At 32.6% G+C, this 27,560-nt stretch overlaps 1 protein-coding gene across 2 annotated transcripts; it reads right to left on the reverse strand.

The window, feature by feature from the left end:
* Positions 1-85: 85 nt before the first annotated feature.
* Positions 86-27,560, reverse strand: LOC142336812 (mu-type opioid receptor-like). 2 transcript variants are annotated; one of them, XM_075385745.1, is made up of 5 exons: positions 27,440-27,560; positions 22,924-23,294; positions 22,353-22,529; positions 596-1,080; positions 86-243 (listed from the first exon to the last, which is right to left on the reverse strand). In XM_075385745.1, exons 1-4 carry the CDS (start codon positions 27,449-27,451, stop codon positions 624-626), a joined length of 1,017 nt encoding a protein of 338 aa, XP_075241860.1. In that variant the 5' UTR covers positions 27,452-27,560; the 3' UTR covers positions 86-243; positions 596-623. The 2 variants fall into 2 exon arrangements, with proteins under 2 accessions (XP_075241860.1, XP_075241859.1); XM_075385744.1 differs by having other exon boundaries at positions 583-1,080.

The raw sequence follows: 27,560 nt of genomic DNA on the forward strand, positions 1-27,560 counted from the left end.
AATTTTTTTCAGCTTATTCACTCTTTCTAGCAAAGCAAATTTCAACCTTTTGAGAACCTGATAAACAATTGATTGAAGGCTTTTATTTCAGGAGTTATTCAATTAAGAACAGCAGGGTTTGATTACAATGTTCCGGTAAAGATAGAAGGGAAAGGGTAAATCAGATTGCTTCAGTGGGAAAATTTCTTACCATCAGCCGGCATCGTCATTGCAGAGATGCTTTCGGCTTATCAGCTTTCGAACCTTTTGAGAGAGACTCGTTTTGTCAAATCTTGTCAGAAGTAATTCCAAAAGCCATTTTGAGCTTTACCATATTTGAAATTGATCCTGTCTTGCCAGAAATACAAAAATAATTCTTTAGATTGTTAATGCAACCATTTTTGATTAATTTGAACTCATACTAAAGTTATTAGTATATATTAGTGATTAATGTAAAATAATATATGAATTGTTCTAGGAAATAGGCTACCATTTTTGATAAAAAAGAACATTTATGATCTCTTTACGACCACTAAGATTTGATGAACCGTAAACTTCAAAAAAGGACCAATTGTAGAAATAAATATCAAGGGTTTAGCTGACAAGATTTGAATACACTCTGCGAACTCTCCTTTTTAGATTCGCTAAGCGGTGAACTTTTGCCCTTTTATCAGTTGAAAGAAATTAGTCCGAAATCTCTTTCCAAATATGACGTAGAGATAGAAATTGCCCGAGTTTACTAGTTGTAGACAAATCGCAAGTAAACCTTTGAACACGGCGAAAGTGGCTTCGTCTTCCAAGGATTCGACCGTCATATAGGTTCGAATGACATAGATGGTAGTCGTAGTTATAAGTGCACACTCCATTAAAAGCGTCACTGTTATCATTTGTCGAGTGATTTCGGCATTTCTTCGATTCTGCAATTTGATCTGTTGTTCTGCAGCTGATACACTGTTTTTCTTCCGTTTCTGACTTTCATTGTATCGCATTTTGCCGATTGTCAAAACTAGCAGAATGAACAGAATTATGATAGGTGCGATTCCAGCCGAGTATAACTGGAGATCTGATCTGATTTCGTTTATATAGTGTTCACTTACTATGCTGAAAAAGAATTTGTTTTCCCTTTTCCCCCAAAAAAGAATGTGGACCCAGGCTCAGGTGTGCGCTCGAAATTGTCCTGATCAGACAATTTCGAGGGCACAAATCATACGGATAGGAAATCATTGCCATATGCCATATCGTATTTTCATATTTAGTTCAATTTTAATTTCCATTGGCGGTTTATATTTTTGATCTTGAATTTTAAGTTGTTCATGGTTTTAGACAGGATGGTGTCTGTTCACGTTCCCAGGTTGAGGTCCAGACCCAAATTGGTTTATGATCAGACCCAATCGAGCGCACACCCGTGTGTTCCCAGACCGAAATTATAGTGTCTGGACGGAAGTTCGAGCGCACTACGGTCTGGACGATGGTCTGGAGATGGTCTGATCTGAGGTAATTTTGGTCTGAAAAGTCTAATCATAGGCGACTTCGAGCGCAATTGGGTCTGATCATAACCTCATCGAGCGCACTTGGGTCTGATCAGAAATGTTTTCGAACGCAATTGAGTCTGATCAGGGACAATTTTGAGGGCCTTATTTTTTCATATTTTTGTTTTTTTTTTACTGAGAGCTGTTGGCTCTGTCAAGAGGCAACAATAAAGCAGCGTTCTCATCAGAGACTCATCTGAAGGCCGATAGCTCTGATCAGAAAAAAAAAGGCGTCCAATTGACAGCAAAGGCCGGTCCCCTTCAGAGGAAATTTTGATCATCTGGAGACCACGATGTTTCTTATGAAAAGCTGTCTAAACTCATTCATTGAGTCAGAACCATACACTAAACAGTACACTAAATAAAATTTGTTCTCAACAGTTGGGTTTCGTTTTCTTTAGCAATGATTTTATAATTGATTTTTCCTTAGATGAATTAAATACTGCAAACGTCAGTTTTTATGAAACGAATATATTATAGCAAAATTAAAAGACTTGATTATATGTAAAACCTTTCTCTGATAAGACTATTTCGAGCGCACTTGAGTCTGATCATAACGTCATCGAGCGCACTTGAGTCTGATCATAGTCTGATTGAGGTCTGGGCGATGGTCTGATCAGAACGCCTTCGGTCTGAAACGTCTGATCAGAGACCCTTTGTGTCTGGAAAGTCTGATCAGAAATATCTTGGGTCTGGAAAGTCTGATCAGGGTTAATTTCCGTCTGGGAAGTCAGATCAGATGAAAATTTGGGTCTGGACCTCAACCTGGGTTATAAATATTTTCATTATTTCCGTTGTGCCGCGTGATCACATCGTGATCACTTTGTTGCTAATCTTAAACTAAATTGTGGTTAAGTTCATTCTTCCTAACTTCGCAATCACAAATCAGTTGATAATTCAATCTGTGAATAAACGCTCTTCAACTTGGTAGCTAAATACTAAAGTAATCATTCACGACGCAATCTCCGATCGGAATTTAAAGTAACAGAATCCAACTACATAGAATAGACAAATTGTAAATTCCCGCTCAAGATTCAAATATTTGTAGTGCAATGTACTAAGCTAAGGTAATGCACTGCATAACAGCACACATGACCATTTTGTGCTCGAAATTACAGGCCAAATTTGAGCGCAGGAGCGCGCTTGAGTCGGATCATAAACTATTCGAGCGCAACTGGTAGTAGTGGTAAAACTGCCCTGCGCACAGAATTTGGGGTTTTTCAAAACCTTCATTTTGTGCTAGCTCGAGCCCCCGGATCACCACAAAAATCTGAATCCCCACACCACCACCAAAAAAAATATTCTCATTTACTATTCGGACCATTATCAAAATTTTCATTTGTGTAAGCCTAACCCCTTTATCCTCAATTATAGTTTTAGCTATTTCTTGCGTAAACTTATATATAAAAGGCAACAATTAGTTCCACTTTCTAGAACGAACAATCGGTGTTCACAGAAGGGGCGTGCGAGGCAAAACCCAAAATATACCATCACTAAGAACGAGGGTGATAATAATGGCCTGGACCATATCAAGAAAGGGTCTGATAAAAGCAAGTGCTGGACTGATGCTAACGAAGCTTAGTATGGTCATTTCGATGATAGGGCAACATCTGGATCTCATATTATGGAAGCGCCAATTCTGAAAGAATTTCCAAAGGAAATAAAACAGCTGTTGAGATTTTTTTGTACTCCGTTAGTACATATTTCATTATTTCAAAAGTTGAACTTACAGCATTCCATAAGAAACGTTCTGATCTGCATCTAAATAAATTACACTATAGGGGACCGGCATTTTCTGTCAGCTGGACCCCTCAGTTCTGATCGGAGCCATTGGAATTTAGATGAATCTCTGATCAGACCGCTGCTTTATCGATTCCTCTTGGTAGTGTCGACCCACTTGCGTTCCAAATCGTTTCTGATCAGACCCAGTTGCATTCGAAATCATTTCTGATCAGACCCCTTTGTGCTCTAACCGTTCATGATCAGACCGGTAATAGTGGGAAAAAAGTGCCCTGTGCAAAGAATTAGAGGTTTTTCAAAATCATCATTTTGTGCAAACTCGAGCCCCTGGATCACCACAAAAATCTGAATCCCCATACCACCACCAAGAAAAAAATTTTATTCTCATTTTCCCTTCGGACCATTATCAAAATATTCATTTGTATACGCTTTACCCCTTTATCCTCATTTATGTCTTTAGCTATTACGCAGATCCGCAAGTCGGCCTCTACCATAAGACTTGCTCTAAGTCTTTAGTTTAACGTTTATCTAAGGCTTTAGTTTAAATTTTAGCCGAGGCTTTAGCTTTGGCTAAGGTTAAGGCTCTTAGTTAAACTAAGGCTCTAACTTAGTCTAAGGCTCCAGCTTGGGCTAAAGTTAAGATTCTAACTAAAAATGAAGTTTTTGTAAAAGATCTAGCTCTGACGCACAGGGCACTTTTTTCCCAATAATTGGGTAAGGTATATATTATATTTAAGATCATGTTCTATGAACTGGTTCTAAGTATGATAACATTTATATCTATTTAAATAAACACACAGCCTACTCTTATCTCTACCAAATCTAAAAGGTGCTATATGTTTATTACTTTTACACATATTGCATGCTATATATAAATCGGGGTTATTGAAAATTATGCACATAAGATCATATATATTTTTTATGTTGATAAAATCAAAACATATAAAACTGTCTTGTAGTTGAAATCTACATATTTCACAAAACATTTGCCATGTTTTGTCTTTACACTTGTCACAGTTTGAAGGCATTTTATATATTTTTGAGGTCATAATTTTTGCTAAATCATAAATAAGGCACAAGAATATAATTTGTATATGAATCATAAAAATAAGGTGAAAAAGTTATGTAATACGGCTTATTTAGTAAAACAGTTTACTTTTAGCTAAAAATAGTTAACTTTACGCCTAAAAAAACAACCGGCAAGATAGTTTACTGATATAGTTTACTTACAAGTCATTTTCTAATAAAAAATCTATCTGCTGCTAATAATTGGTTAATATTAATATCATTTTCCTATATTTGCTTAATACTCTGTTACATTGCCACAGTTTTAACTTGCAACACGCATTCTTTAAATATGGTTTGTAACATCGCCTGTAGAAATAAGAGAAGGAGAATATTTGCAACAAATTTTTCTGCTAGACATTGTTTACACGTAGTTTACTTTTATCCAAAAATACTACATTCATAGTAGTATTACATTTAATACACGTACCCTAGTCTGAGCTCTAGTCTTCGCACTAGTCTCGTCCCTTGTCCTAGCACTAGCTATAATATCTATAATAGACCTAATGTTATAAAAATCATTTTTAATACAAACCCCACCAATTAATCTATAACCACATTGACATTTATCTATTTTCCTTCATAAATTGTTTTATTATGACCACTGAGAGTTATATATCTACAAGCCTATGATTTCACTCAAGACATCCAACATCCATTTTTTATATTGCACTAAAATCCCAATTAGATGTTGCGCACGATCTTTAGAACCCATACACATCTCTAAAAATCCTTCACCCATCTTGCTGAAAACATTAGAACGACATCTTTTATCTAAAATTTTTTCACCAGAAATATTAAATTCATCTACAATATAATTAACAGGAGGAAGATCTCCACTAAAATTTTCAATTTTTTCACATTCTCCATTTATAGCATCCTCTCTTTTTTTATTGAAACTTTTGTCTTTTTATTTATATATTCTCCATATTTATTGTTCAATGGGGCTGCATCTGCGAATCAGGTTCCCTGATAAACGGAGGTCCATTTAAAATCATTAGAAAGCGCGTGCTCGCTTGGGTTCTTACTGCTAAAAGACGGTGGCCCTTTGGTCTCTAACCACAGGCAAAGCCTGTTCACCATCAACACAATGGCGAAGCATCTGCAAAGCACGTTCTCCGATAGACCTCAAGTCATGCTACGCCATGGGCGACGCTCCATAGCAATATAATTTTTTTTATTAATGTATTTGTTTGTTTAATACATTAATCGCGCCAAAGACTAGGAGACCAGCTCTTCTCATCATTGTATCTGGTTGTAAATAACTAATTGTCATAAACATCGAACCGCCAACCCCAATAATACGCGACGCCCATCTCATCCCATTTGCTTTAACTTTTTTTTGTTACAAATCTCTATCTGTAAAGCTTTGCAATAGTGGTTTCATATATGTTATACATTTATCTAATTCCTCCTTTGTGGGCTCATTCATTAAACTAAAAGCTTTTATATTAAAAAAACCAAAGTTTAATTTTTATACAAAAATTCTAATTCTCTCAATAATAATGAACTTATCTTTGGTTTTATTATATTTAACTATACCACAAAAAAGCTTCTTCGCCATTTCTTCCGGATAATTATAATAGTTAATATTCAATTCCGCTATTGATTTATGGAAATCACGTTCAAGTTACAAATTTCTTGGAAATTTTTAAATGGATCAGTTCCATCATAAGTTGTAATAGAAAAAGTTTCAGCAATCATTCTTGCCAGATTATCAATTTGTGCTGATTTATAACACAAAGCTATCATTTCTATATCATCTTGACCACCCATCGAAAAGTAGCTACATATATTTTTATTTAATTTATCTCTCGTATCATCAAGAACAATTACACTTTTATTGAAATTAGGAATAGTTTCTTTAGTGAGAGCCTTTATATCACACATAGTATACGCCTAATAGAATTCATTGGTTTCTGGATAAATTGAAAATCTTACATCTTTGAATACTATGCGCATTTTTATCTTATTCTTTCTCATCTTTTCTTCTTATAGTTTTAGATACTGTCTAACAAAATAGGTCTTATCAGTACCCGTAAACCCATGAACAATAATGTGTTTTATCGAAATTTTATTTTCAAATCTCGCTAAACTTTTTTTATAAATCCGTCAAATACTTCCCCAAGTTTTGTATTTTTATTCGGCATCGAATCATATAATTTATAACTAAACCGAATTATAATTATAATAGTACTATTAAGACTTCTTTTTTCCATTTTCTAGATCTAAAATAATATACTATTTGAAATGATTATCTTAACTTTTTAAGAGTTTAACAATAAAAACAACACCGAGAATAAAGCTATAAGCAATATTGAAACACAAGATATAGGCAAAAGTATTATTCTAGTTCCAATTTGACTAGTAATGCGGAAGAGTATAATATCATTATTGACTTACACCTTACTGATGGCACTCTTTGGGTTTAATTATAAAACGAAAGACAACTAGAATCTATTATTTTCATAGCCGTGGAGTAGCAACACCACTATTATTTTTACAGAACTATATAATAATTTAGGCTCTAATGAAGTAAATTATGAGTCTTACTGTGGCGCATATTGTTTTTATGTTATATATCTTATTGATCAGAGATTTAGAATTAAGAGTGCACTTAATATTCTAGTTAATCAATGTAAGAATGCTAATATATATGAAAAATGCTATTGTTTAGATTGTAGTTTTAATAATCAGGGAACCTGCTTCGCAGATGGTTATGGTGAAGCATCAGTGAAACCGCTTCGCGGATGGGCGAAGCCCCCAAGTAACAGATGCTTCGCAGATAGTAATGATAATGATCATGGTGAAATATGGGCGCATCCCCATTGTAATGACAATGTCTACAGTAATAGAATTAGTAATAGATATAGCAATGGTAAAACATGGGCGAATCCCCATAGCAATGACAATCAGTGAACCTGCTTCGCAGATGGCGAAACATGGACGAAGTCCCATAGTTATGACAATATCTATTGCAATAGTAATAGTGATGACATTATCTATCCGCGAAGCGGCTTCGCCGATGGTGAAACACGGAGGAAGTCCCATAGTGAAGATAACGTCTATGGTGAAACTTGGACAACTTCCGATAGTAAAGCCAATATCTATGACAAAGACAATATCAATAGCATTAGCAATGTCGAACCATGTGCGAATTCCCATCTGCGAAGCAGGTTTCCCGATTGACATAGCAATAGCGGTAGCAATATCAATAGTGATGATGATTATAATACTAATATTGATTTTAATGAAAATCTAGAATCATGGCTAGAGGATAATGATATAACTGTTAATGCCGTGTTTCTTGATCACTTTAGATGCATAATATCAGGACCCCGTGAATGTGGTAAGACATGCTTATTACAAAATCTAGTTATTGATAGTATATACTTTGATAAATTATACATCCTTGGTCCTAATTGTGATCAGTATGAAGATAAATACAAAGCGAGTAGTCTGATTAAGGATAAAGTAGATAGTGAGTTTATTAAAGATATAAAAGATCTACGCTCTGCTTCTGATCTACCCGAAAATTTAAAGAAGCTCATGATATTTGTTGATGTGAAAGCTAAAGAATCAATTATTAAGGATCATTTTTGTGATATGGTTTGTCTAAATCAAAATCTATTTTCATTAGATAGACAAAATGTAATAGAGAATTGTAATATATTTATACTATTTGAACAAAATTGTAAAAAACTCCGATAAATACTTAGAGAATTCTTTATTGAATATGAAATTAGTTACAAAGATTTTGCTAAAAGGTGTAATGAAGTATGGAGAGAGCCCTAAAACTATATGGTTATTGAGAGTTTTTAAAAAATGCTAATGGCAAGTTAAGAATTAATTAGAATGGGAGAGTTTTTAAGCTTAACTATCCGTGAAACGGCTTCGCAGATAATTAAAACTAAGATTTTAGTTACAGTATTAGCTATTGTTACAGTATTAGCTATCAGGGAGCCTGCTTCGCAGTTAGTTATAGTATTGATATAGTTATAGTTTTACCTACACTTATAGTATTAGCTACAGTTATAGTAATGAATATAACCGTAAATTTATCTATAGCTATCATTTTATCTATATCTATAGATATAACTATACCTTTATCTATAGCTATATTCATAACTATGAATATAACTATAACTGTGTAATAATAAACAAAGTGTAAAGTAAAACTTAATACATCACCATTAAAGACAGTTGGTCTTCCTTGCTCACTTTTTACATGAAACTCTATATATTCTAATCCTTCCTTTGTAACTTTTTGATATAGCAGAAAGGTTGGTATAATGTTTATCATGTAACCTGGCGAATTGATTAGATTAAAAGTATATATTATGTCTGTATCATTACCCTTATCTTTAACACCAGATATCACATTACAGTGAAAGTTAATAGTATTAAAACCCATAATATCAACTAGCTTTTGAGATGTATATTACCTGTTCTATATTTCATTTTCCTAAATCCTAGTAATGATGACTTTGAGTTTTCTACATCAAAGCTAAGTGCACCCTGTTTTAGTTCCATTCTACTTTTCATTGTATGTTATCTTCCTCAGTTATAACATTACCTTCAGTCTCTTCTATTATTATTTCTGCTATATCAACTATTTCATATGCTCCGGGTGCTATTCCCATAGTGGCCAGCACCAAGTGAAACATCACCAGTAGAAATTAAATTGAACGAATTATATTCATTATCTACTTTATATGTAAATTGATTATTCCTTTTTAAATTAAAATTGATATGTAAACTGATAATCGGATTAACCCCAATTTTGTTTTATTCAGTTTTGGCTCGCTAAAGTTAAATCTTTCTGTTGGCTTTGGCATTCTAAAGTTGAATGTATGTGCTTTATGTATCTTTTGTAGTTCATATAGGATTAGGATGTCAGTAATCTTTTAACCTATGAAAATGAACTTTGAAAAAGACAGAGAATATATGTATAACATTGACATACACAATAGCAAGATCATAAGCTATAAAACAAACAATATAGCAACAATGAATACAGTTAATAATAATCTTGATATTCTAATTAGAAGATAGTAAAATAATTTAAATTGACATGAATCTTGTTCAGAGATAGAGTTTACTGTTTCAGATGATGGTGGTGCTCTACTAATTAAGTGAGATATTGTTAGATCAGTAAACTATGGTGTAATGGCATTGCTTTTTTCTATCAGACTAGAACCTTTTGGTGGTCAAACAATCAAACATATAGATCATTGTCATTCCAATCTATAAATGTATAAAATACTAACTGGTACAGACAATTAATTTGAAAATTCTTTTGTTAGAGATCAGTGTGAAAGAGATAGACAATAAAAAGATAATCATGAGGCTGCATAAAAGGGTCATATATGTGTTGATTAAGATGAAACATCTCTTTGGATTGATAAATGATTTAGAAAAGATTATATATGGCGTAGGTTCTAAACAAATTACTAAAGAGGAATGATAATAACAGAACACTATTTAGTGTTAATACGGGGTTGGTGCAGTAGCTAATGGTTGTAGAATAGAAATTAGAGATATAACTTGGTGTGTACCTTGTATTGACTCTAGTAATGAGAATAGAGAAATAGTACCCAAAATTGTATACAAAAAGAAAGGTATAGACTTCAGCTTCCAAGGAAGAAAGACAATTTATAAGGATGTAGCAGGTGCCACTAATTTTTTGTTTGGTTTGGGTGTAGAGGTTGGCTTTGAAATACCTCACATTATTATTGTGACATTTGAAATAAATAATGTTAATACACAACCTAATGATGTTATCATATTCAGAGATATGGATGTAACTGAAGGTTATTGTAAGATTAGTAGTGTGTCCTATCCTGAAGATAGAATGACCAATAATTATGGTACTATTAATTATAATAAATTATATAAAGAAACTATAAGTTTTAATAGAAATTATAATGGAATACTAGATGGTTTTAAACCATATATAAATCATAGAACCCTTAAAATACTTGCAGAATATATATTTGATAACAAATACCAAAGAGAGCATATAGGAGCATAAGCAATACAACTTAATTTGAAATTTGCTCGTGGTTTTGCTAACATTGTATGTCATGCATTGGTACTAAATAGAAAGACTAGTAATAGTGATGGTACAAAGATGGTTGATACAGTATCTTAGTTTGTTACAATTTTAGTTAAATATTATGACTAGAGCTATAGTTATAGCAATAGTTATAGTTATAGTCATAGTTATAGATATGGTTATGGCTATAGTTATAGCTAAATCTAGTACTCTAATTATGCATATATCTAATACTCTAGCTATAGATATAGCTGTAGCTATAGTTATGGCTAATGTTGATATAGTTATATTCTTAGTCAGACTTATTATTACTTAGTTTAACGAAACGCTTTGCATAAATAATATCCACTTTCTTTTTCTGCTTTAGACGGGACGCCGCCCGTGCTACGCCGCACACCCTTACCTTTAACCTTACTCTTGGGCTTTGACTTGGACATAGTGAAAATATATATATATATATATATATATATATATTTATATGAATATATATATATATTTATATATATATATGTGTGTGTGTGTGTGCGTAAACATGAGTAATTTCGAAAAAATTAAAACCAATTCGTATTGTTTTGCTGGTAGGCAACATAGTGGTACTGTTAATATCTATGCTTTTGTAGCAGCTAAATGTAATAAGATGTTAAAAGATTCTTGTAGCAAATCTGAAAAAAGTAAGTCTATGACAGTATCTGAAGCACCATTAGAAGTTGAGTGATTAAAGGAGTTCTTTAAGAGTGTAGGTACAGCAACAGTTAATTTTGTAACGAAAGTTGCTATTAATCCAGGTAGAGCTTTAGAGATAGCAAGTGATATAGGAACTGCAGCTGCAACAAGAAACCCTAAAGCAGCTCTAGCAGCTACACCCGAGTTGATTAAATTTGCAACATCTGGAGAAGGTATAAAAAAAGTCCAAAGAGGTAGGGGCTTATACTTATGTATAAAGAAGAATTAATATTACCCTAACTATAACTATAGCTATAAGTATAACTATATCTATATCTATAACTATAACTATAGCCATAACTAAAACGATAGCTATGACGATAAATGTAGCTACGACTATAAATCTTAAAAGTTAACTGTATTTGAAACTTCATTTGCTGATATAATAAACTCATTAAATAGTTCATCATTATCTTATGTTTTATTAGTTGTAATGTTTTAATTGTAACTTTTTCAAGTTCACCTGTATCTAAATTCATTTATTTTTTTACTTAATATATCAATTTTACTGGAAGAGGATAGTAAGTTGTTATCGCAACGTTCTTTATTAACAACACCTTCTTCATTTGTGGGAGTGTGTACATTCGTGATTTTATAGGTACCTTTCATGTAAATGCTATCATTATCTTCTAGGAATAATTTTCGAGCTTTAGTTGTTGATAGACTGTTTGCTGATATCTATTTTCCTTGATTTAATCTATTTCTTGTCATATTTGTATTTGTTTACACTGAGAAACTATAACCAGCTCGCTGGTTTATCGGGGAACCCGCTTAGCAGATGACCGGATGTCTAAGTTTTAAGATCCGAAAACTTTATTATTCGATTTAAAATCAAAGTCAGATTTTATTAATTCCTCTTCATAATATTTTCCTTCTTTTATTTCACCATCGATATCTTCTATTCTATGTGTTGGTGGTTGTGTTTTTACTACTTGAATAGCTTCAAATAATTCTCTATTTCAATTACATGTTACGTTTATTGGCACTTCTAACATATTCACCGACTTTATGGTTGCGTTTCATCTTAGTAGAAGTAGATATATAGCATCTAACCTTTTCAGGATGATTAGAAACATCAAAAGGGGACATATTTTTAGTACAATGAATGTTAATATTATATGTTACAACAGCTTCATTTAATAGGTTTACCCAATTACCATCACCATTTATTGACATTGGTTTGTTAATTATATGCAATAATGTTCTATTAAATCATTCTGTAAATACAGCCTTTAAACCGCAATATGTAGAACATAGCACAGTTTTATGTTCTTTAAGTAAAGATTTAAATTTTTTTTGTGTAACTCACTACCCCTATCAACCCATAAGTTTTCTGATTTTCGCTGATTTTCTTTTCGAAGCCATTACTTTTAATTAAACCTTTAAAGATTAAACCTTTACCCAGAAAAAAAACTTAGTGAATATATCTAAAACAGTTAATAAAAATTTGTTGTGTTTGATTAAAGATGACTTATCGATCAAATCAGCTGACCAAGTTTCATCTGTATATAAGGGTATTATTCTTTCTTTATCAAACTTTGTTATTATTGGACTAAATACTTCTTTAGCTAATAGTTGTTGTTTAGCTTTAATCGTGATTTTATCAATAGTTAGAGTTTTATCTAACCGTTTTGCGGGGACTTCATTCATCAACATAGTTGCAGGCATGTTATTTTACCATAAATAAAAATAAAGTTTTCTAGTTTCTCTTGACTAGTATGATTCATAGCTAGTAATTGCTAGATATATTTAACATTTCTTCATACAAACTGTTATGACCGGCTTTTTTTTGTAGTACAATAAGATATATTCTTTCTATTAAACTGTTGGGGTCTCTGAAGCCAGTAAGACCACTGGCTTCAATTTCTTATCCTTCATAACTATCGTAAACAGTTTCATCTCTAGTATAATCACTTCCTGGTGATGCAATTTTAACTGATAATCTATCATTAAGTTTTGCTTTTTTTTCTTCTAGTATCCCCTTTTCGTTTGTTACCAATATCCCGTAGAAATCTTTTGTTTTTTCATAACCTTTCATATCTCGTTTGGTTATGTCTTTATTAGTAACGAACAAAGTGAAGTCTTTTGTGAAATTTCAAACATTATCTTTTACACTTAAATCGTTTTTTGTTACAGCTACATTTTTACCATTTATTTGAAGGTCGTTTCCAATTGCGTCAAGGGGGATTAATTGTAATTGTTTATTTGTTTGAATTTTCAAGACCAGTAGGATTTCAATCATATCGTTGCTTCATGTAAATGTTTCACCTTTTGTGTGGAAAAATCTGCTTTGTAGAAACTCCAAATTTTTTTTTTGAAGTACGAGCATAATGGGCTGGCTGAGTTTTACCGTCTTCGAGCGCTTCTAATGTTTTCTTAGCTATGGATAAATTCTTTTCAGTATGGGCCAGCCACGTTTCGCTATTAGCATTCAAAGTTTTAGTTAGAGGATTAAATAACTCTTCTATTTGACCATAATAATCCTGTATTCTTAGTTTCTTTTCTTATCTTTTTCTTCTCCTTTCATTTTCTAATCTGTTTCTGATTGTTTCTAGTTTTCTATTAGTATTCAATTTTATGTTTACAAAAATTATGGTAAACCATTATATAGACTAATAGCCGCAAGAACTAGTTCTTGCTCATCATTAACAGTTAACTCTTCAATATTATTATTACTAGCTCCCTACCTTCGTCTAGCTCTAATTTCCTTATTAGCTCTATTGTTGCATATTGATTTTATTTATTCTGTCTTTCTTAAAAGGATATAAGTTTTTATCGTGAGGATAGCTCTCAATATTACTAACACAGAATCTTTTATCGTCAAAATCTTTTTGGCTTCTTTTGGTTGGGTTGTGTTGACTGAGAAAATATCCTCACGTATCTTTTGTATTCTATTGTAGCTTAAAACTCTCTCATCATCAAACATTAGACCATAATAGTAGTCTTCGTGTTGAGCTCTATTCGCTTTCTTTATTCCTTTCTCTTTAGATTTAGAGATTTGATCACTATTCCTAAAGATATGTGTTTCTCATAATAACACTATGAACTCATTTATAGTTCTACTTTTAAATTCGTATTTGAATTTACCAGGCACTTTGTCATTGAATTTGATAGAGATATCGAGACTACTTAGATCCTTGTGTTCGTCGGGGTTATTACCTTCACTAAAACATAAAATGAAGCTATCAGTATCGATGTAATGTAGCGATGTAATGAGTGATGTTTGTAAATTATTATCGAATGTATCATACATATGTAGTTTATTTAATTCTAATACAGTAGCACCTAGATTATCGGCTTGCCATATTTTTTTTTCTGGTTAAAAAATCCATAGAACTGTGCCTCCTTATCTAAAAACATCTTTGAATGGTTGTTTAGATACAGGTTTGAGTAATTCGTGTTCAGCTGTTAGTTTTTAGCTTTTATTTGTCTTAGAAGATAATCACAGTTTTGCCAATTAACTTACTATTCATTAGCTTAAATGTAACTCTCAGGTTCAATTTTGGCAGTAGCTCTCATTTCAGTACTAAGGTTTATATAGTCTCTAATAATATAGTCTGGTTTAAATTTAATTATTCTGTGTACTTTCGTAAATTTTGCTCACATGCGAACGACAAACTTTAACAATCTATAATGGATAGGATATTCTTCTTTATCACTTTGATCTAGTATAAGCTTGCTACTCTTGGGTGTGTTTCTGTCACGATATTCTAATTCATTTTTCCTAGTTTTCTTTTAGGTGGGAGTATTTGGAAAAATCGATTGTTATATTTACATTTGTCTTTGTGGTTTATGACAGAATTAACAAAATATCCATAGTCTCTATCATTAATAGCATTTAGTACTTTGTTTAGATATATGCTTACGAAGCCAAACTGTTTGTATGGTAAATTCTGCTTAAGGGCTAGCCGTATAGGTTATTGGCGTCAGTACATGCTACGGATCTCCGGTCAAGGGACTTCGTCAATGCTTCGCCATGCTTAGCCATATTTCTTCGATCTGAGTTGGAGTGGGGACTAGAACTAGAGCTAAGACTACAGTTGAGGTTAGGTTTATGACTATAACTAGAGGTTTCAATATTCACGGATCTATTACCCAAAAACCAAAACCCCACACATACCACCTCTTATTGAATCAATGAAGTCTTTTAACGTTTGTTCATTTTGAATGCTACCTAGAGCAACTCGACTTATCATTAGAAAACAGTCAAAGCTATAACCAGGAAGGCTTATGCAGTGTAGTAGGTTAAGTTTATATGGTTTTATATTTAGTCTAGTATATGAGCTAAAACCATGTTGTATTATATAAATATCATTATCCATATATTCTAGTGTTAGCTCTTCAACAGTCATATTACTATTAGCTTAATTAAAGTTTTCGACTCCTTCTTGAGATTGTAACTAGAATGTTAGTGAAGATTTGAAGTTTTCTCTAGTTAGGTTGCCTAATACGCTATAATATGATTGCTCTTTCTTAAAAATTTCATATGGGTATAATATTTTGTTTGTTAGATAATAGGTCTCGGCTATCGAGCCTCGGCATGTGCCCATGAAACTATTACTATCCATAAACTTTAGTATACCTAAATAAACGTTCTAGTTTTTTCATTGCCACAATGAAGAGCTTTTATTTTTATTTTATTATTATGTTGATTGATTATCTCATCAATAAGTAGATTGAAGTCATATCTATTCCCAATTTGGAAGACTACTGGTACAAATATCTGATCCTTAAAATTGAGATTGCATATCTTACATGCGGGGCCTCTGAATTTACCTGTTTTTGACAATGATCAGGACTTTGTTTAGGCCTTGTTTATCGCATATATGGCGTATTTTATTAGCGTTATGGTATAGCTCATCTTCAGCAGTAAATTTTAAGGGTTTGTTTAGTTTGATTATACATTTACTTTCTATATCTTATAAATCGTTAACAAAATGTTTAACCCAATCAATACCAAAGTAGTCTTTGTTGTAGTCATTGTTAATAGGGGCTTCGCGCTTGGTTCCCCAATTAAAACCAACTGAAATAGGCACGTGATTAGATATTACAAACATGTTATCGCCTATACTTGTATTCATGCCGTCCATATAAAATTCAATATCAGCGAATATAACTTTCTCTTGTTTCTGTTGTTTTTAATAGATCTTCAATGTTATATGTTTATTTGTTGGCCAAACAACCTTTGGTTTATTTGTATACAACATTTGTGTTCATTATGTTTAGCCTCAGAGCCATACCAATATTGGCAGTTACCAGAGTGCCATAACTTAAATCTTGTTGTATTAGGTCTTTCTCGTAATACATCTATGTTTTGATTAGTGCAAAGTGTTCATTCCAAGCTAGTAGTCTAACTTTCTTTCAATCTTTCTTTTAAGTAGAAGACTTTACTAGTATGTCAACTTTACCATCACCACAAAGCTAATATATATATATATATATATATATATATATATATATGTATGTATATATATATATATATATATATATATATATATTATTTTGTATTTATCGTGGATTCTAGTTATATACTCGTAATCACTTTCACCAAATTTGTAGTCTTCGATTAGATTAGATACATATGTACTGTCTCTAAAATCATTTTTATCCACAAGATACAGTGCATCAGTGATGGATAATCTAACACAGTTTTATTTACTAATATTTGTGCTTAGTATAGACTTAAATTGGTCTTTAGGTCATCTTGTAAATTAGTTGCAGCCCATAATGATGTTTTAGTTATTTCTATCTTTAGCTGAATATCTGTTACACCTAAAAACTCATAATTATAGCCTCTACCTTCATATGTTTCTTTAGATAGCTCTAGCTTTTGGTTGAGATCTTGATTAAGAGTTCTGATCATGTATTCATCAGTCCTTAGCTTCACTACTCCAGTTTTTATTTGCTCACCATCAGATGTTCTCTTTTGATATAAGCAGTTAGTACTGACTTTGTATTTTTATGATTTATATGTTATAATATTATTTGGAAAATAGCTTACAGCTTCACTAATATCAGTATTATAGTCTTGGTGTAATCTGTTGATATAGAGCTGGCGATGATTAAAGGAGGAAGTAATATTAAATATATCACTAGATTCTAGGTTCGCTCTGCAGTGAATTTTCTCGTGTGTTTTTAGAGACTTCTTAATTCTAATTGTTTCACCACAACACACACAGTTATTTTTTCTTGAATATGAAGTAATGTCTTCTGAGTCAGTATCAGTATCAGTATCAGTTTTAGTTTTAGCTTTAGTAATTGTTTTATCTTCGGCTCTAGCTTTTGTTTTAGTTATGGTAATAGCTTTAACTCTAGCTTCAGCTTCAACTTCAACCTCAGACTCCATCTCGGACTCAGCTTTGTTCAAATAGTATTCTGTCTGTTTTATGTGTTCACTTGTTAAGGTGTGTTTGAGATACTCTCTCTTTGGCTTGAATGATAGATTGCAGGCAATGCAGAATTGAATGGCGTTATTACTTGGAGTGTCCGTTTCTTTGGGAAAAATTAAAAAAAATAACTTTTGAATCTCAAAAAGACATAAAATGCCTTCAAAGTGTGACAGTTATAAAAACAATACATGGCGAATATTTTGTTAAAAATGTAGATTGCAACTACAAGAAAGATTTATATGTTATAATATTATCAACATAAAAGATAGATATGATCATATGTGCATACATTTCAATAACCCCGATTTATATATCGCATGCAATATGTAAAAGTTATAAACATATAACATCCTTTAGATTTGAAAGAGATAAGCGCAGGTTGTGTGTTTATTTAAAAAGATATAAATGTTGTCATACTAAGAACCAGTTCATAGAACATGTTCTTAATTATAATATATACCTTACCCAATTGGTGGGAAAGAAGTGCCCTGTGCGTCAGAGTTAGATCCTTTACAAAAACTTCATTTTCAGTTAGAATCTTAACTTTAGCCCAAGCTGGAGCCTTAGACTAAGTTAGAGTCTAAGTCTAACTAAGAGCCTTTAACTTAGCCAAAGCTAAAGCCCCAGCTAAAATTTAAACTAAAGCCTTAGATAAACGTTAAACTAAAGACTTAGAGCAAGTCTTATGGTAGAGGCCGACTTGCGGATCTGCGTAATAGCTAAAGACATAAATGAGGATAAAGGGGTAAAGCGTATACAAATGAATATTTTGATAATGGTCCGAATAGAAATTGAGAATAAAAATTTTTTTCTTGGTGGTGGTATGGGCATCCAGATTTTTGTGGTGATCTGGGGGCTCGAGTTTGCACAAAATGAAGACTTTGAAAATCCTCAAACTCTTTGCACAGGGCTATACTGTGATCGTGAACGGTTAACTACTGCTGTGATCGTGAACGGTTAGAGCACAAATGGGTCTCATCAGAAACGATTTGGAACGCAAGTGGGTCGACACTACCAGGAGGCAACAATAAAGCAGCGGTCTGATCAAAGATTTATCTAAATTCCAATGGTTCCGATCAGAACTGAGGGGTCCAGCTGACAGCAAATGCCGGTCCCCTATAGAGTACTTTATTTAGATGCAGATCAGTACCTTTCTTATGGAAAGCTGTATAAGTTCATATTTATGTCAGAAATATGTACTAACTGAATACAAAAAAATCTCAACAGCTGTTTTATTTCCCTTGGGAATTCTTTCAGTTCTGGCGTTTCCATAATTTGAGATCCAGACGTTGCCTTATCATCGAAATGACCATACTAAGCCTTGTTAGCATCAGTCCAGCACCTGCTATTATCAGACACTTGCTTGATATAGTCCAGGCCATTATTGTGAACCTGGTTCTTACTGATTGTATATTTTGGGTTTTGCATTGCACCCCTCCCCCTCCTTTTGCGAACACCGATTGTTCGCGTTCTACAAAGTGGAACTATTAGTTGCCTTTGATATATAGGTTTAAGCACGAAAAAAACCATTAATCTCATTATGTAAATCACCAAAAATTGTCATGTCAAATATTTTATGAATCTTGGCATGTTAGTAATCTTTGTATTAAATTTATAGTAATGTATTAACGTAATTTATACTAAAAGTAAAGTATCGTGGTTATATTTATAGTATACAGTAATATTTAATATTTTGTGACAGGACATAGTTATTTTCACAATAGCTAATCATATTAAAAAGTCTTTTTGAATCTGTTCTGTCCCCGCCAATGTGGTTCCAAGTCAACATATTGCACCGCAAAATAAAAAAAATGCACTACAAAAAGCTATGTTAGAAATTCTATGTTAAAAATTCTTTAATTAAACTAGTATATTCAGATAATCGGTAAAGTTAAATAAAAATAAAAAGCCTCGTAAAAGTGTGTGCACGGCGCAGAGTTCGCACAGTAGCATTTGAAGGCACACAATGCATGTCATCATAACTGAATAATATCACAGAAACATTTGCTTTAGCAAGCTTCTGAGAAATTGGAAATTATTTACAGCTCAAATTTTAGACAAAAAAAGGCGAAAAAAAGAAAAAAAATGAGCATTTTGACTAAGACCGGCATTTTTGCATCCATGGGATTTTGATTCACATGAACTCCAATTAACAAAATATAATTCGTTTTTTTGTTCTAAACATATCATCTATGGCTAACACTCATTAACACGCAAAAACAATGGTCAAATTTTTGACAATTGTTAGCAAAGCAAAAACGTCGGTTTAAAAAAAGGTTCTAAATAGAATGATTGAAAAAATCTAGCTTATATGACGTCATAAAATTTTCGTAAATTTTGTTTTTTTATGTAAATTATCGGCTAGGATGATATGAAATCAAAGCTCGATATATATTGATATATATATATATATATATATATATATATATGTGTGTATACATTTACGTACACACACACACACACACATATATATATATATATATATATATATATATATATATATGTATATATATATATATATATATATATATATATATATATATATATATATATATATATATATATATGGGATATGTCAATGAATTTTTGAACTTTTTACTTTCATTCTGTTGCCATGTCGCATCAAAGACAGCTCAATCCTCTTGTCATGTGAAACATAATTATATTTAAATTTGTGTTTTATTTTAACTAATGGTTTCCTCGCTCTGATACCACAAGTTTTATTTTAAAAAACGTGACATAATTCTGCATTTTTGAAGTTTTTTCTTTCTGTTTACTTGACATTAATGACTCTCACATTTACTATCACATTAATAATGGATGCAATTGGCTTTTAAAATTTGGGCATTGAAATAAGTTTCAAATTTTGAGTTAATTTTTCCTGGTTTTGACGGCTCCGACACCGGTCTTTAGCGAAATTCAATATTTCGGAGTTGTTCATTATAATTCCCATAATAGAAGATATCAATGCTCTCCTTTAGATGTAGAAAGTTGTCAACCTAAAATTTCTGTGCAGAGTTAAAGGTTTTAGTGAATTTTAAATTAAATAATTTCAAATAATGAAACGATTTTTCAAAGAACCATTTCACTTTTCGGTTTCGTCGTTATTTAACTTAGTTTCATCAACAAAAGGTCTCTTCAACTTTTTGATGAACCCCACAATTTTTTTTGGTTTGTTGTTTGTTTTTATACATGATTTTTAATGCAACATAGTTATAATGTTTTCAGTACTGTAGTTTCATAAAATTGTGTGTGAGAGTTTGATTTCTGTTCATTTTGTTTATTGAAGACTTATGACTTACTGTCAGTAATAACGAGACCATTTTGCGCCCTAATTAGTTGCAAGATGAATCGTTTTTGTTTAAACGAAAAATAAAGCGCTTCATCTAGAAACTATTCATGGAGCAATTCAGTTTCTTCATTACTGAGATTAAGTCAAAAGTCTTCAAAAAACACAAACGGACAGAAATTAAACTTTCACAAACACGTTTGCGAAACTAAAGTATTGAAACATGAAAATTATGATACCTTGAATTTCATGTAAACAAATATCTAACCAAGAACACATGACAAAAACCATATAACAAAACAAACAAAAAAAACTTACGTTTTTCACGGTTTTCAAAAAAAAATGTTTGAAATGAAATCGATGAGGTTTTGATCTTTGTCTTTTTTTCTTGCTTCTGTCAATAAGTAGCCGGAATCTGCAAGGAGAGGTTGCATTCTTTCTCTAGATAGCTGAAATTCTATCTTTAGAAGTGTTTTCATTTCCACTAAGTTCTTGTTTGCTTTGATATTACCCATTTTCAAACAAAAGTGCGGTTTCTGGAATGATGCCCATTTTTCTATTTATTTTCTCCTTGCCAAAATATCACTCTAATGCGGAGGTTCCTTTTGCGGCAAAAAAACGCGCAATTAAAACTAATTAATGTTCTCAAATTGGTTACCGTTTTAACGGCTGCCATACCGTTTTATCGATATTTTTTTTGATTTTTTAAATTATCATGTTTTTAATTCTTTTTGTAATCTTTTGACTTATTCTCTATCATGATAGACCTCAATTGCTTCCAAAAAACGTGAACTATCACATCTCAGTTTTTCCTCATTTATATCGCAAAAGGTACAATTGAATCTTTTCAATTAATTCAGTGCATACCAAATGGTTTTCATGACTAAGAAATTATTGTTCTTCAAAAACGGAAGCTTATTTTTGAACGCTGCCGTTCTGTTGCTTTTGTAAAATTTTTTTAATTTTTATGGAGTCTTCTTAAGGACAGGTTCCGTAACGTTTTTAGTGGAGCACATCTTAATGTTTTGCTTATAGGCTTTATCTGATACCATTTTGATATTGTTAGTGTGTTCTCTTTTTAGAAATAAACATAATGTTTTTGGTGTAATTAATGTTTGTTAATATTTGAAATTTAAGTTTATCTTCTCTTGTATTCTCGTTAACGTCAATTTTCATTGGCTATCTAATGGGGCATTAATTTATATATTTAGTGGGTTGGTGAAGAATATGTGAACCCTTGAAATTTTGCTATCCCCTCCTCATTGGGTAGACAATTAAGAAAACAAATGCGGATGATCTGTGTAAGACTCTATGTGTCTTTATGTGCGAACTCACATCACCGAGCCTCCTTGTTTAGATTTAGAAACTGAAAATTCCAATAAACTGTTTTTGGTAAAATTACGGGAAAAGTTTTGCACTACCGAGCGCTGAAGTCTTAGAGCTCAATGTTTTTGCTATTTTCAGACCTCAAAATCGCTATTCAGCGTATTCAAGCCCTTTTGCGCAAAAATAGGTTCCTAATTAGCGCACTGAATTGTCGATCCAGGTATTTATTTCCTGGAGGAAAAGGTAATAATTGCCTGAAATCTGTCTTCTCGCACAGACCAGTTTTTGGATCCAATCGTGTGACGAAAGGCAACGGTGCTGAAAATATTGCTGCGACAACGTAAAGAGATAGAGTTGCAATGACACAAGCCTTCGGTTTTCCATATTCGCGGTATTTTAATGGAAAATAAACAGCCAAACATTTGTCCAGACTGATCAACCAACTGTTTCCAACAACCAACCCAACCCCTTTCATGTGCGGTAGAATACGTGTGGAGTCTATACCGTTAGACATTTATAAGGAGTAATTACTACTTTTTATCGTAGCCAGAAGTAGATTTGTAACGGTAGAAAACTTTCGAAGGGATGATGAATACTCCAGATGATCAAAATAACAAAGGTACAAATTTTGTATCTTTACCCCAAAGATGTTGATTGGCAAAAATTGACCTAATGAATAAAAAAAACCAGGGTAGCGTAAAGTTCCTCCTCCCTCCCCCCCCCCCGCCACTCATCATGGTATATTTATGGTATTGGGAAGGGAGTGTTATATATGTACCAAACCAGGGACTCAATAACAAAGACCCCAAGGAAGGAAACAGGTGCCTGAACAAAATTGTCAGATAGAATGAAGAGAATGTTGTCATCCAGGAAATGAAGGAAAAAATCGGACAGAGACTACCATGAAGTGAGACCACATTTACACCCATCAGAGGCAGGAGCGTTTCCACTATTCCGTCGTATGAAAGAGCCGCCAAATCCGTCAATGCAAGCGAGAACATAAATGCCGCCCCAGATGAAATATTTTTCCATTTTGATATTATGATCATTGTGAAGCTGTTTCCAATACAGCCCAAAATTGAGAGCAGAGAACTGGTGAAATTCAAACTGATCGTTACCATGGCAACGAATGGGTATACGTCCTCCCATGTTTTAGGCGCAATTGAGCCCAAATCCGTTATATTGTTTACAATGTCCTGAAAAATAATCTAAACTACTGTCAATAAACTATTTTTTTTACATTTTAAATAGCTCTCATCAGACGCAAGTGCTCTCGAAAACCATCTCTGATTGGATCATATATTGCTTTCAAGCTATCAAGTGCGTTTACGATCCAGCCGTTAGAAATGATCATCTCTGATCATAGTACAGTTCAGTTCTGATCAGACTTTCTCAGACTGAAATAACCTTTGATCAGAACCAAATCATCATGTTTAGACTGCATATCGCTTAAAAATGAGACTAGACAGCAGGTCTACGACCTTAACGTGGGATTCATCATCTACTCGACGCGACGAAAAACATATCTTTTAAATTATCAAAATTCTTCAATTATTCACATGTTCAATAATAATTCGCAAATGAAATCGGTAAGGAAAGTTATGCACGCTTGCAAATTCTGCACCTTAGACCACTGTTATCTGACACTCGTTATTAATAGTTATTAATGGTCATTAGCGGTCTCGTTTATATTCATTTATAGATTTAAAATAAACCTTAGTCGCCCGAGGGACCTATTGTCCTGATACCAGAGCCCTTGCGCCCAAATGCTGGGTACAAGGCACGAGGATTCAGGTCTACAGTTTGAACCAAAAGGGTCAAAATTAATCATTTTTGTTAATAGTTGAAACCCAGCCTAAAATGAAATTTGCCAGTGCCAGAGGGCGATTAGGCAGGGCAAGAAACTTAGGCAAATGCATATTTTTTCTAGTATATTTCGACCATTTCTAGAACTGTGAATATATAGTTCATATATTAAATAATTCGATGCAAAAAATTCTTCCCAAAAACGAGACGACGCTTGTTTCAAAAACTACCACTCTCAGCAAAAAAAATAAGTTTTTTTAGTTACATCTTATTAACTCTGCAAAAATGAAATCTTCCATGAATTAAAAGATCATAAGAAGCTGAATGCTGAGTTTACTTTAGCAAAACAATAATTGAGACTTTTCAACGAGTAGCAACTCTACCCAGGTTTTGGTCCAGACCCAAATTGAGCTATGATCAGACTATGCAGACTGAAATGACCTCTGATCAGACTTTCCAGACCGAAATGATCTCTGATCAGACTTTCCAGACCACAATTTCCTCTGATCAGACCCAAATTCAGACCATTGTCCAGACTATAAACAGACTATGATCAGACCACCTTCAGACCATGGTCCAGACTCAATTTCAGACCATTGTCCAGACCTTAATCAGACTATGATCAGACTCAAGTGAGCTCAAAATAGTCTGGTCAGAGACAGACTTTAATTATGAACAAATCTCTTAATTTTGCTATATTATATTCCTTTCCTAAAAACTGGCGTTTGTAGTATTAAAATCATCTGAAGAGAAGCCAATTCTGAAAGTATTGCTAAACAAAATGGAACCTAACTGTTCAGAAAAAAAAATTTTTACTATACCCTTTAGTTCATATTTCTGACTCAATGGATGAACTTAAACAGTTTTTCACAAAAAACGCCGTGGTCTTCAGATAATCAAAAAATCCTTTTGAGGGGACCGGCATTTGCTATCAGCTGGGCTATCAGCTGCACCGGCAATAATAAAAACAAAACAAATTTAAAAATGCTCTTGAAAACAGACCTTCCAGACCGAATTGACTTCTGATCAGACCGAACCCAGACCATGGTCCAGACTATAAAGACTGTAATCAGACCTTCCAGACCGAACTGGGCTCTGATCAGACCGAAATCAGACCACGGTCCAGACTAATGTGCGCTCGAACCGCTTTCCAGACCCTGTAATTTCGGTCTGGGAACACAGGGGTGTGCAATCGGTTGAATCTGATCATAGCTCAATTTGGGTCTGGGCCAAAACCTGGGTAATTAGGTTTTGCTTGGGAAAAAAACAAGCTGTAATCCCTGACGTCCATCAATTTGCACTGTTTATCATCAATAAAGGCCTAAAAAAGGACTCTTTAAATAGTTTCCTAAATAACTAAAATTCAGATATAAGAAAAAATAATGAAGAAACACTTTCACATTTTCAACGTGATTAAATTTTTTCATCGAAATTTAAATCCAAATCAAATTTCAGATTTTTCCTACCAAAATGACAGAATTTGGGCAGCAATTCTGTTTTCAATAAGGAATAGCTCTTAATAATCTTGTTTGCAACTTGTATGCCTATACAATCCATACGCTACATGCCCAGTCGAGAAAATTTCAGCGTTTGTCATATGAGAAATACAACGATATTTTAGTCAATTCAGCGCAAAAACTTTTCAGCGCTTCCGTAATTTCAGTGTTTCCATTGCATAATTTTGATATATTAAGTACCTAACTTGAGCAATAATTCAACCGGCGGTAATTTTTTGACCACTTATCAACAAAAACAGTGGCGCACAAAAGATGTTCTTTGTTCTCGGTTGCTGTATTATTTTAGTAACAACTAAAATTTTGAAAAAAAAGTAACGGCAGATAAAAGTTTTCAGATCAAAAACTTTTCTCACCAGGAATTTCATAACTGATTTGAAAAAATAAACAATAAGAATACGATGCACTATTATTTAATTTACAGCGACATATTTAAATTATGCATTGACAGATATATTCACTTCAAGAACCAGTCGATATAGAGTAAAAAAAATCACGTTTTGCTCTTGTATGTTCCAGTCAAAACAAAAATGGTGCAGAATTTTTAAAAAATTTTTTGAATTTCAAAAACTATCTCGAATTTAAAAATAATTCCTGTTCTTTCAATGATGATTTTCATTACCTGTATCTTGCTCTCAAAAGTCTGACGTTTTATGAGCTTTGTTCATACGTACTCTTTTTCTTAGTAACAATTGTTACTTTTATAGCTGTTTAGAGATATCGCGTTTTGAATAAAAAATTGTACAATTTTCCTGAAAGTGTTTAGGTCGTGTATTTTTTATGGATTAATAACATAACTTAGGCCAAAAAAAAAACAAAAAAACATCGGAAAAGTCAGGTAGAAAAGCATGACTATTCATGTTTTGGTGAAAAAAAAGTTACATTTGTTGTTTATAAATTGAAAAGCTGACATTTCGAATCAGGTTTGGTTTTTTTTAATATAATGATTTTGCTAGGAGTTTGTTAGAGGCATTTATTGCTTTTTCGGCAAAAAAAAATAATTTATATAGAATAAGAATCACCATAATATGTGGCAGCTAAAATGTTTTTTAAAATTTTATTGACGTGTGGAAGCAACCTGTTGCAAACCAAATTATTTGTTGACAAAAATAAAAAAAATAAACAATCCATAAAAAGTAAAAGTTATAAGTGAAACCATAGAAAACGTATAGAATAACAAATCTCGGGTTGCTGAAAGAGTTACGCTACAATTTATTCACAAATGGTTATTTTTTTTTTGCTGCTTCCTTACAGACAATCACTTTGATTTCATAGTTGCTATTGTGCTATTTCATAATTGCTATTTCATGGTTGCTTAACAGTGGCTATTTGAATGCAATGAAATGCATTTTACAGTATAATGAACTGAAAAATGTTTTGAAAACTATGACTCTCCAGAACAAATTGAGCTAAGTACTAAAGAGTTAAGTTTCTTAAGCTTGAGCTACTTACCAAAGTGTAAAGCCATTAAAACTAAGTGCTAGAGATTATTTCGGCAAAAAAACTGAGATTTTTCAATTGGTTACTCTCCAATCAAAATTTGAAATTGCTTTTTCTGTCGAAGGAGAAAAAATTTAATTTAGTTTAATTAAATTCTTGATCCTGTTGCGCTCAGTCTGTATACCTATATGGTTAACATTCTACTTTTAAGGATCAGAAATTTTCCAAATTTCGGTTCAACAATCTTACAAAGTATTGCGCTGAAATGCGCTAAAAGTTTGCGTCAAAAACTCTAATCTGTTTTTATTCTTTGTTTTTATATGCTCTCAATATGTTTTTATATCCTCCTAAACCTTAAAGTTTTCAGCGGTCGCATTAATTATTTGTTTCATGAAGTGGCTAGAATGAACGATTGTTTGAATGATCAAGTGATGGTTGATCATTCATCAGCCATAACAGTAGCAAACAAGAAAGGTGATTTGTTCTGGGGTGCTGTGATAATTTATTTAAAATTAATAGGCGTCACAAAATTATTGAAATTGAAATTTATTCTGTTAGATAATTATTAAATTATTTCTCACCAGGACTTCCATAACTGATTTGAAAAAGTGAAGAGAGCATAAATAATTCCAATTTCAATTTTTTTTGTCTCTTCGTATTTCAATCAAAAACGATGCAACATAAATTAATGTATAGCATTGA

The sequence above is a fragment of the Convolutriloba macropyga genome, chromosome 3 (genome assembly GCF_964194025.1).
Source record: "Convolutriloba macropyga chromosome 3, txConMacr16.3, whole genome shotgun sequence".
Taxonomy (NCBI): Eukaryota; Metazoa; Xenacoelomorpha; order Acoela; family Convolutidae; genus Convolutriloba; species Convolutriloba macropyga.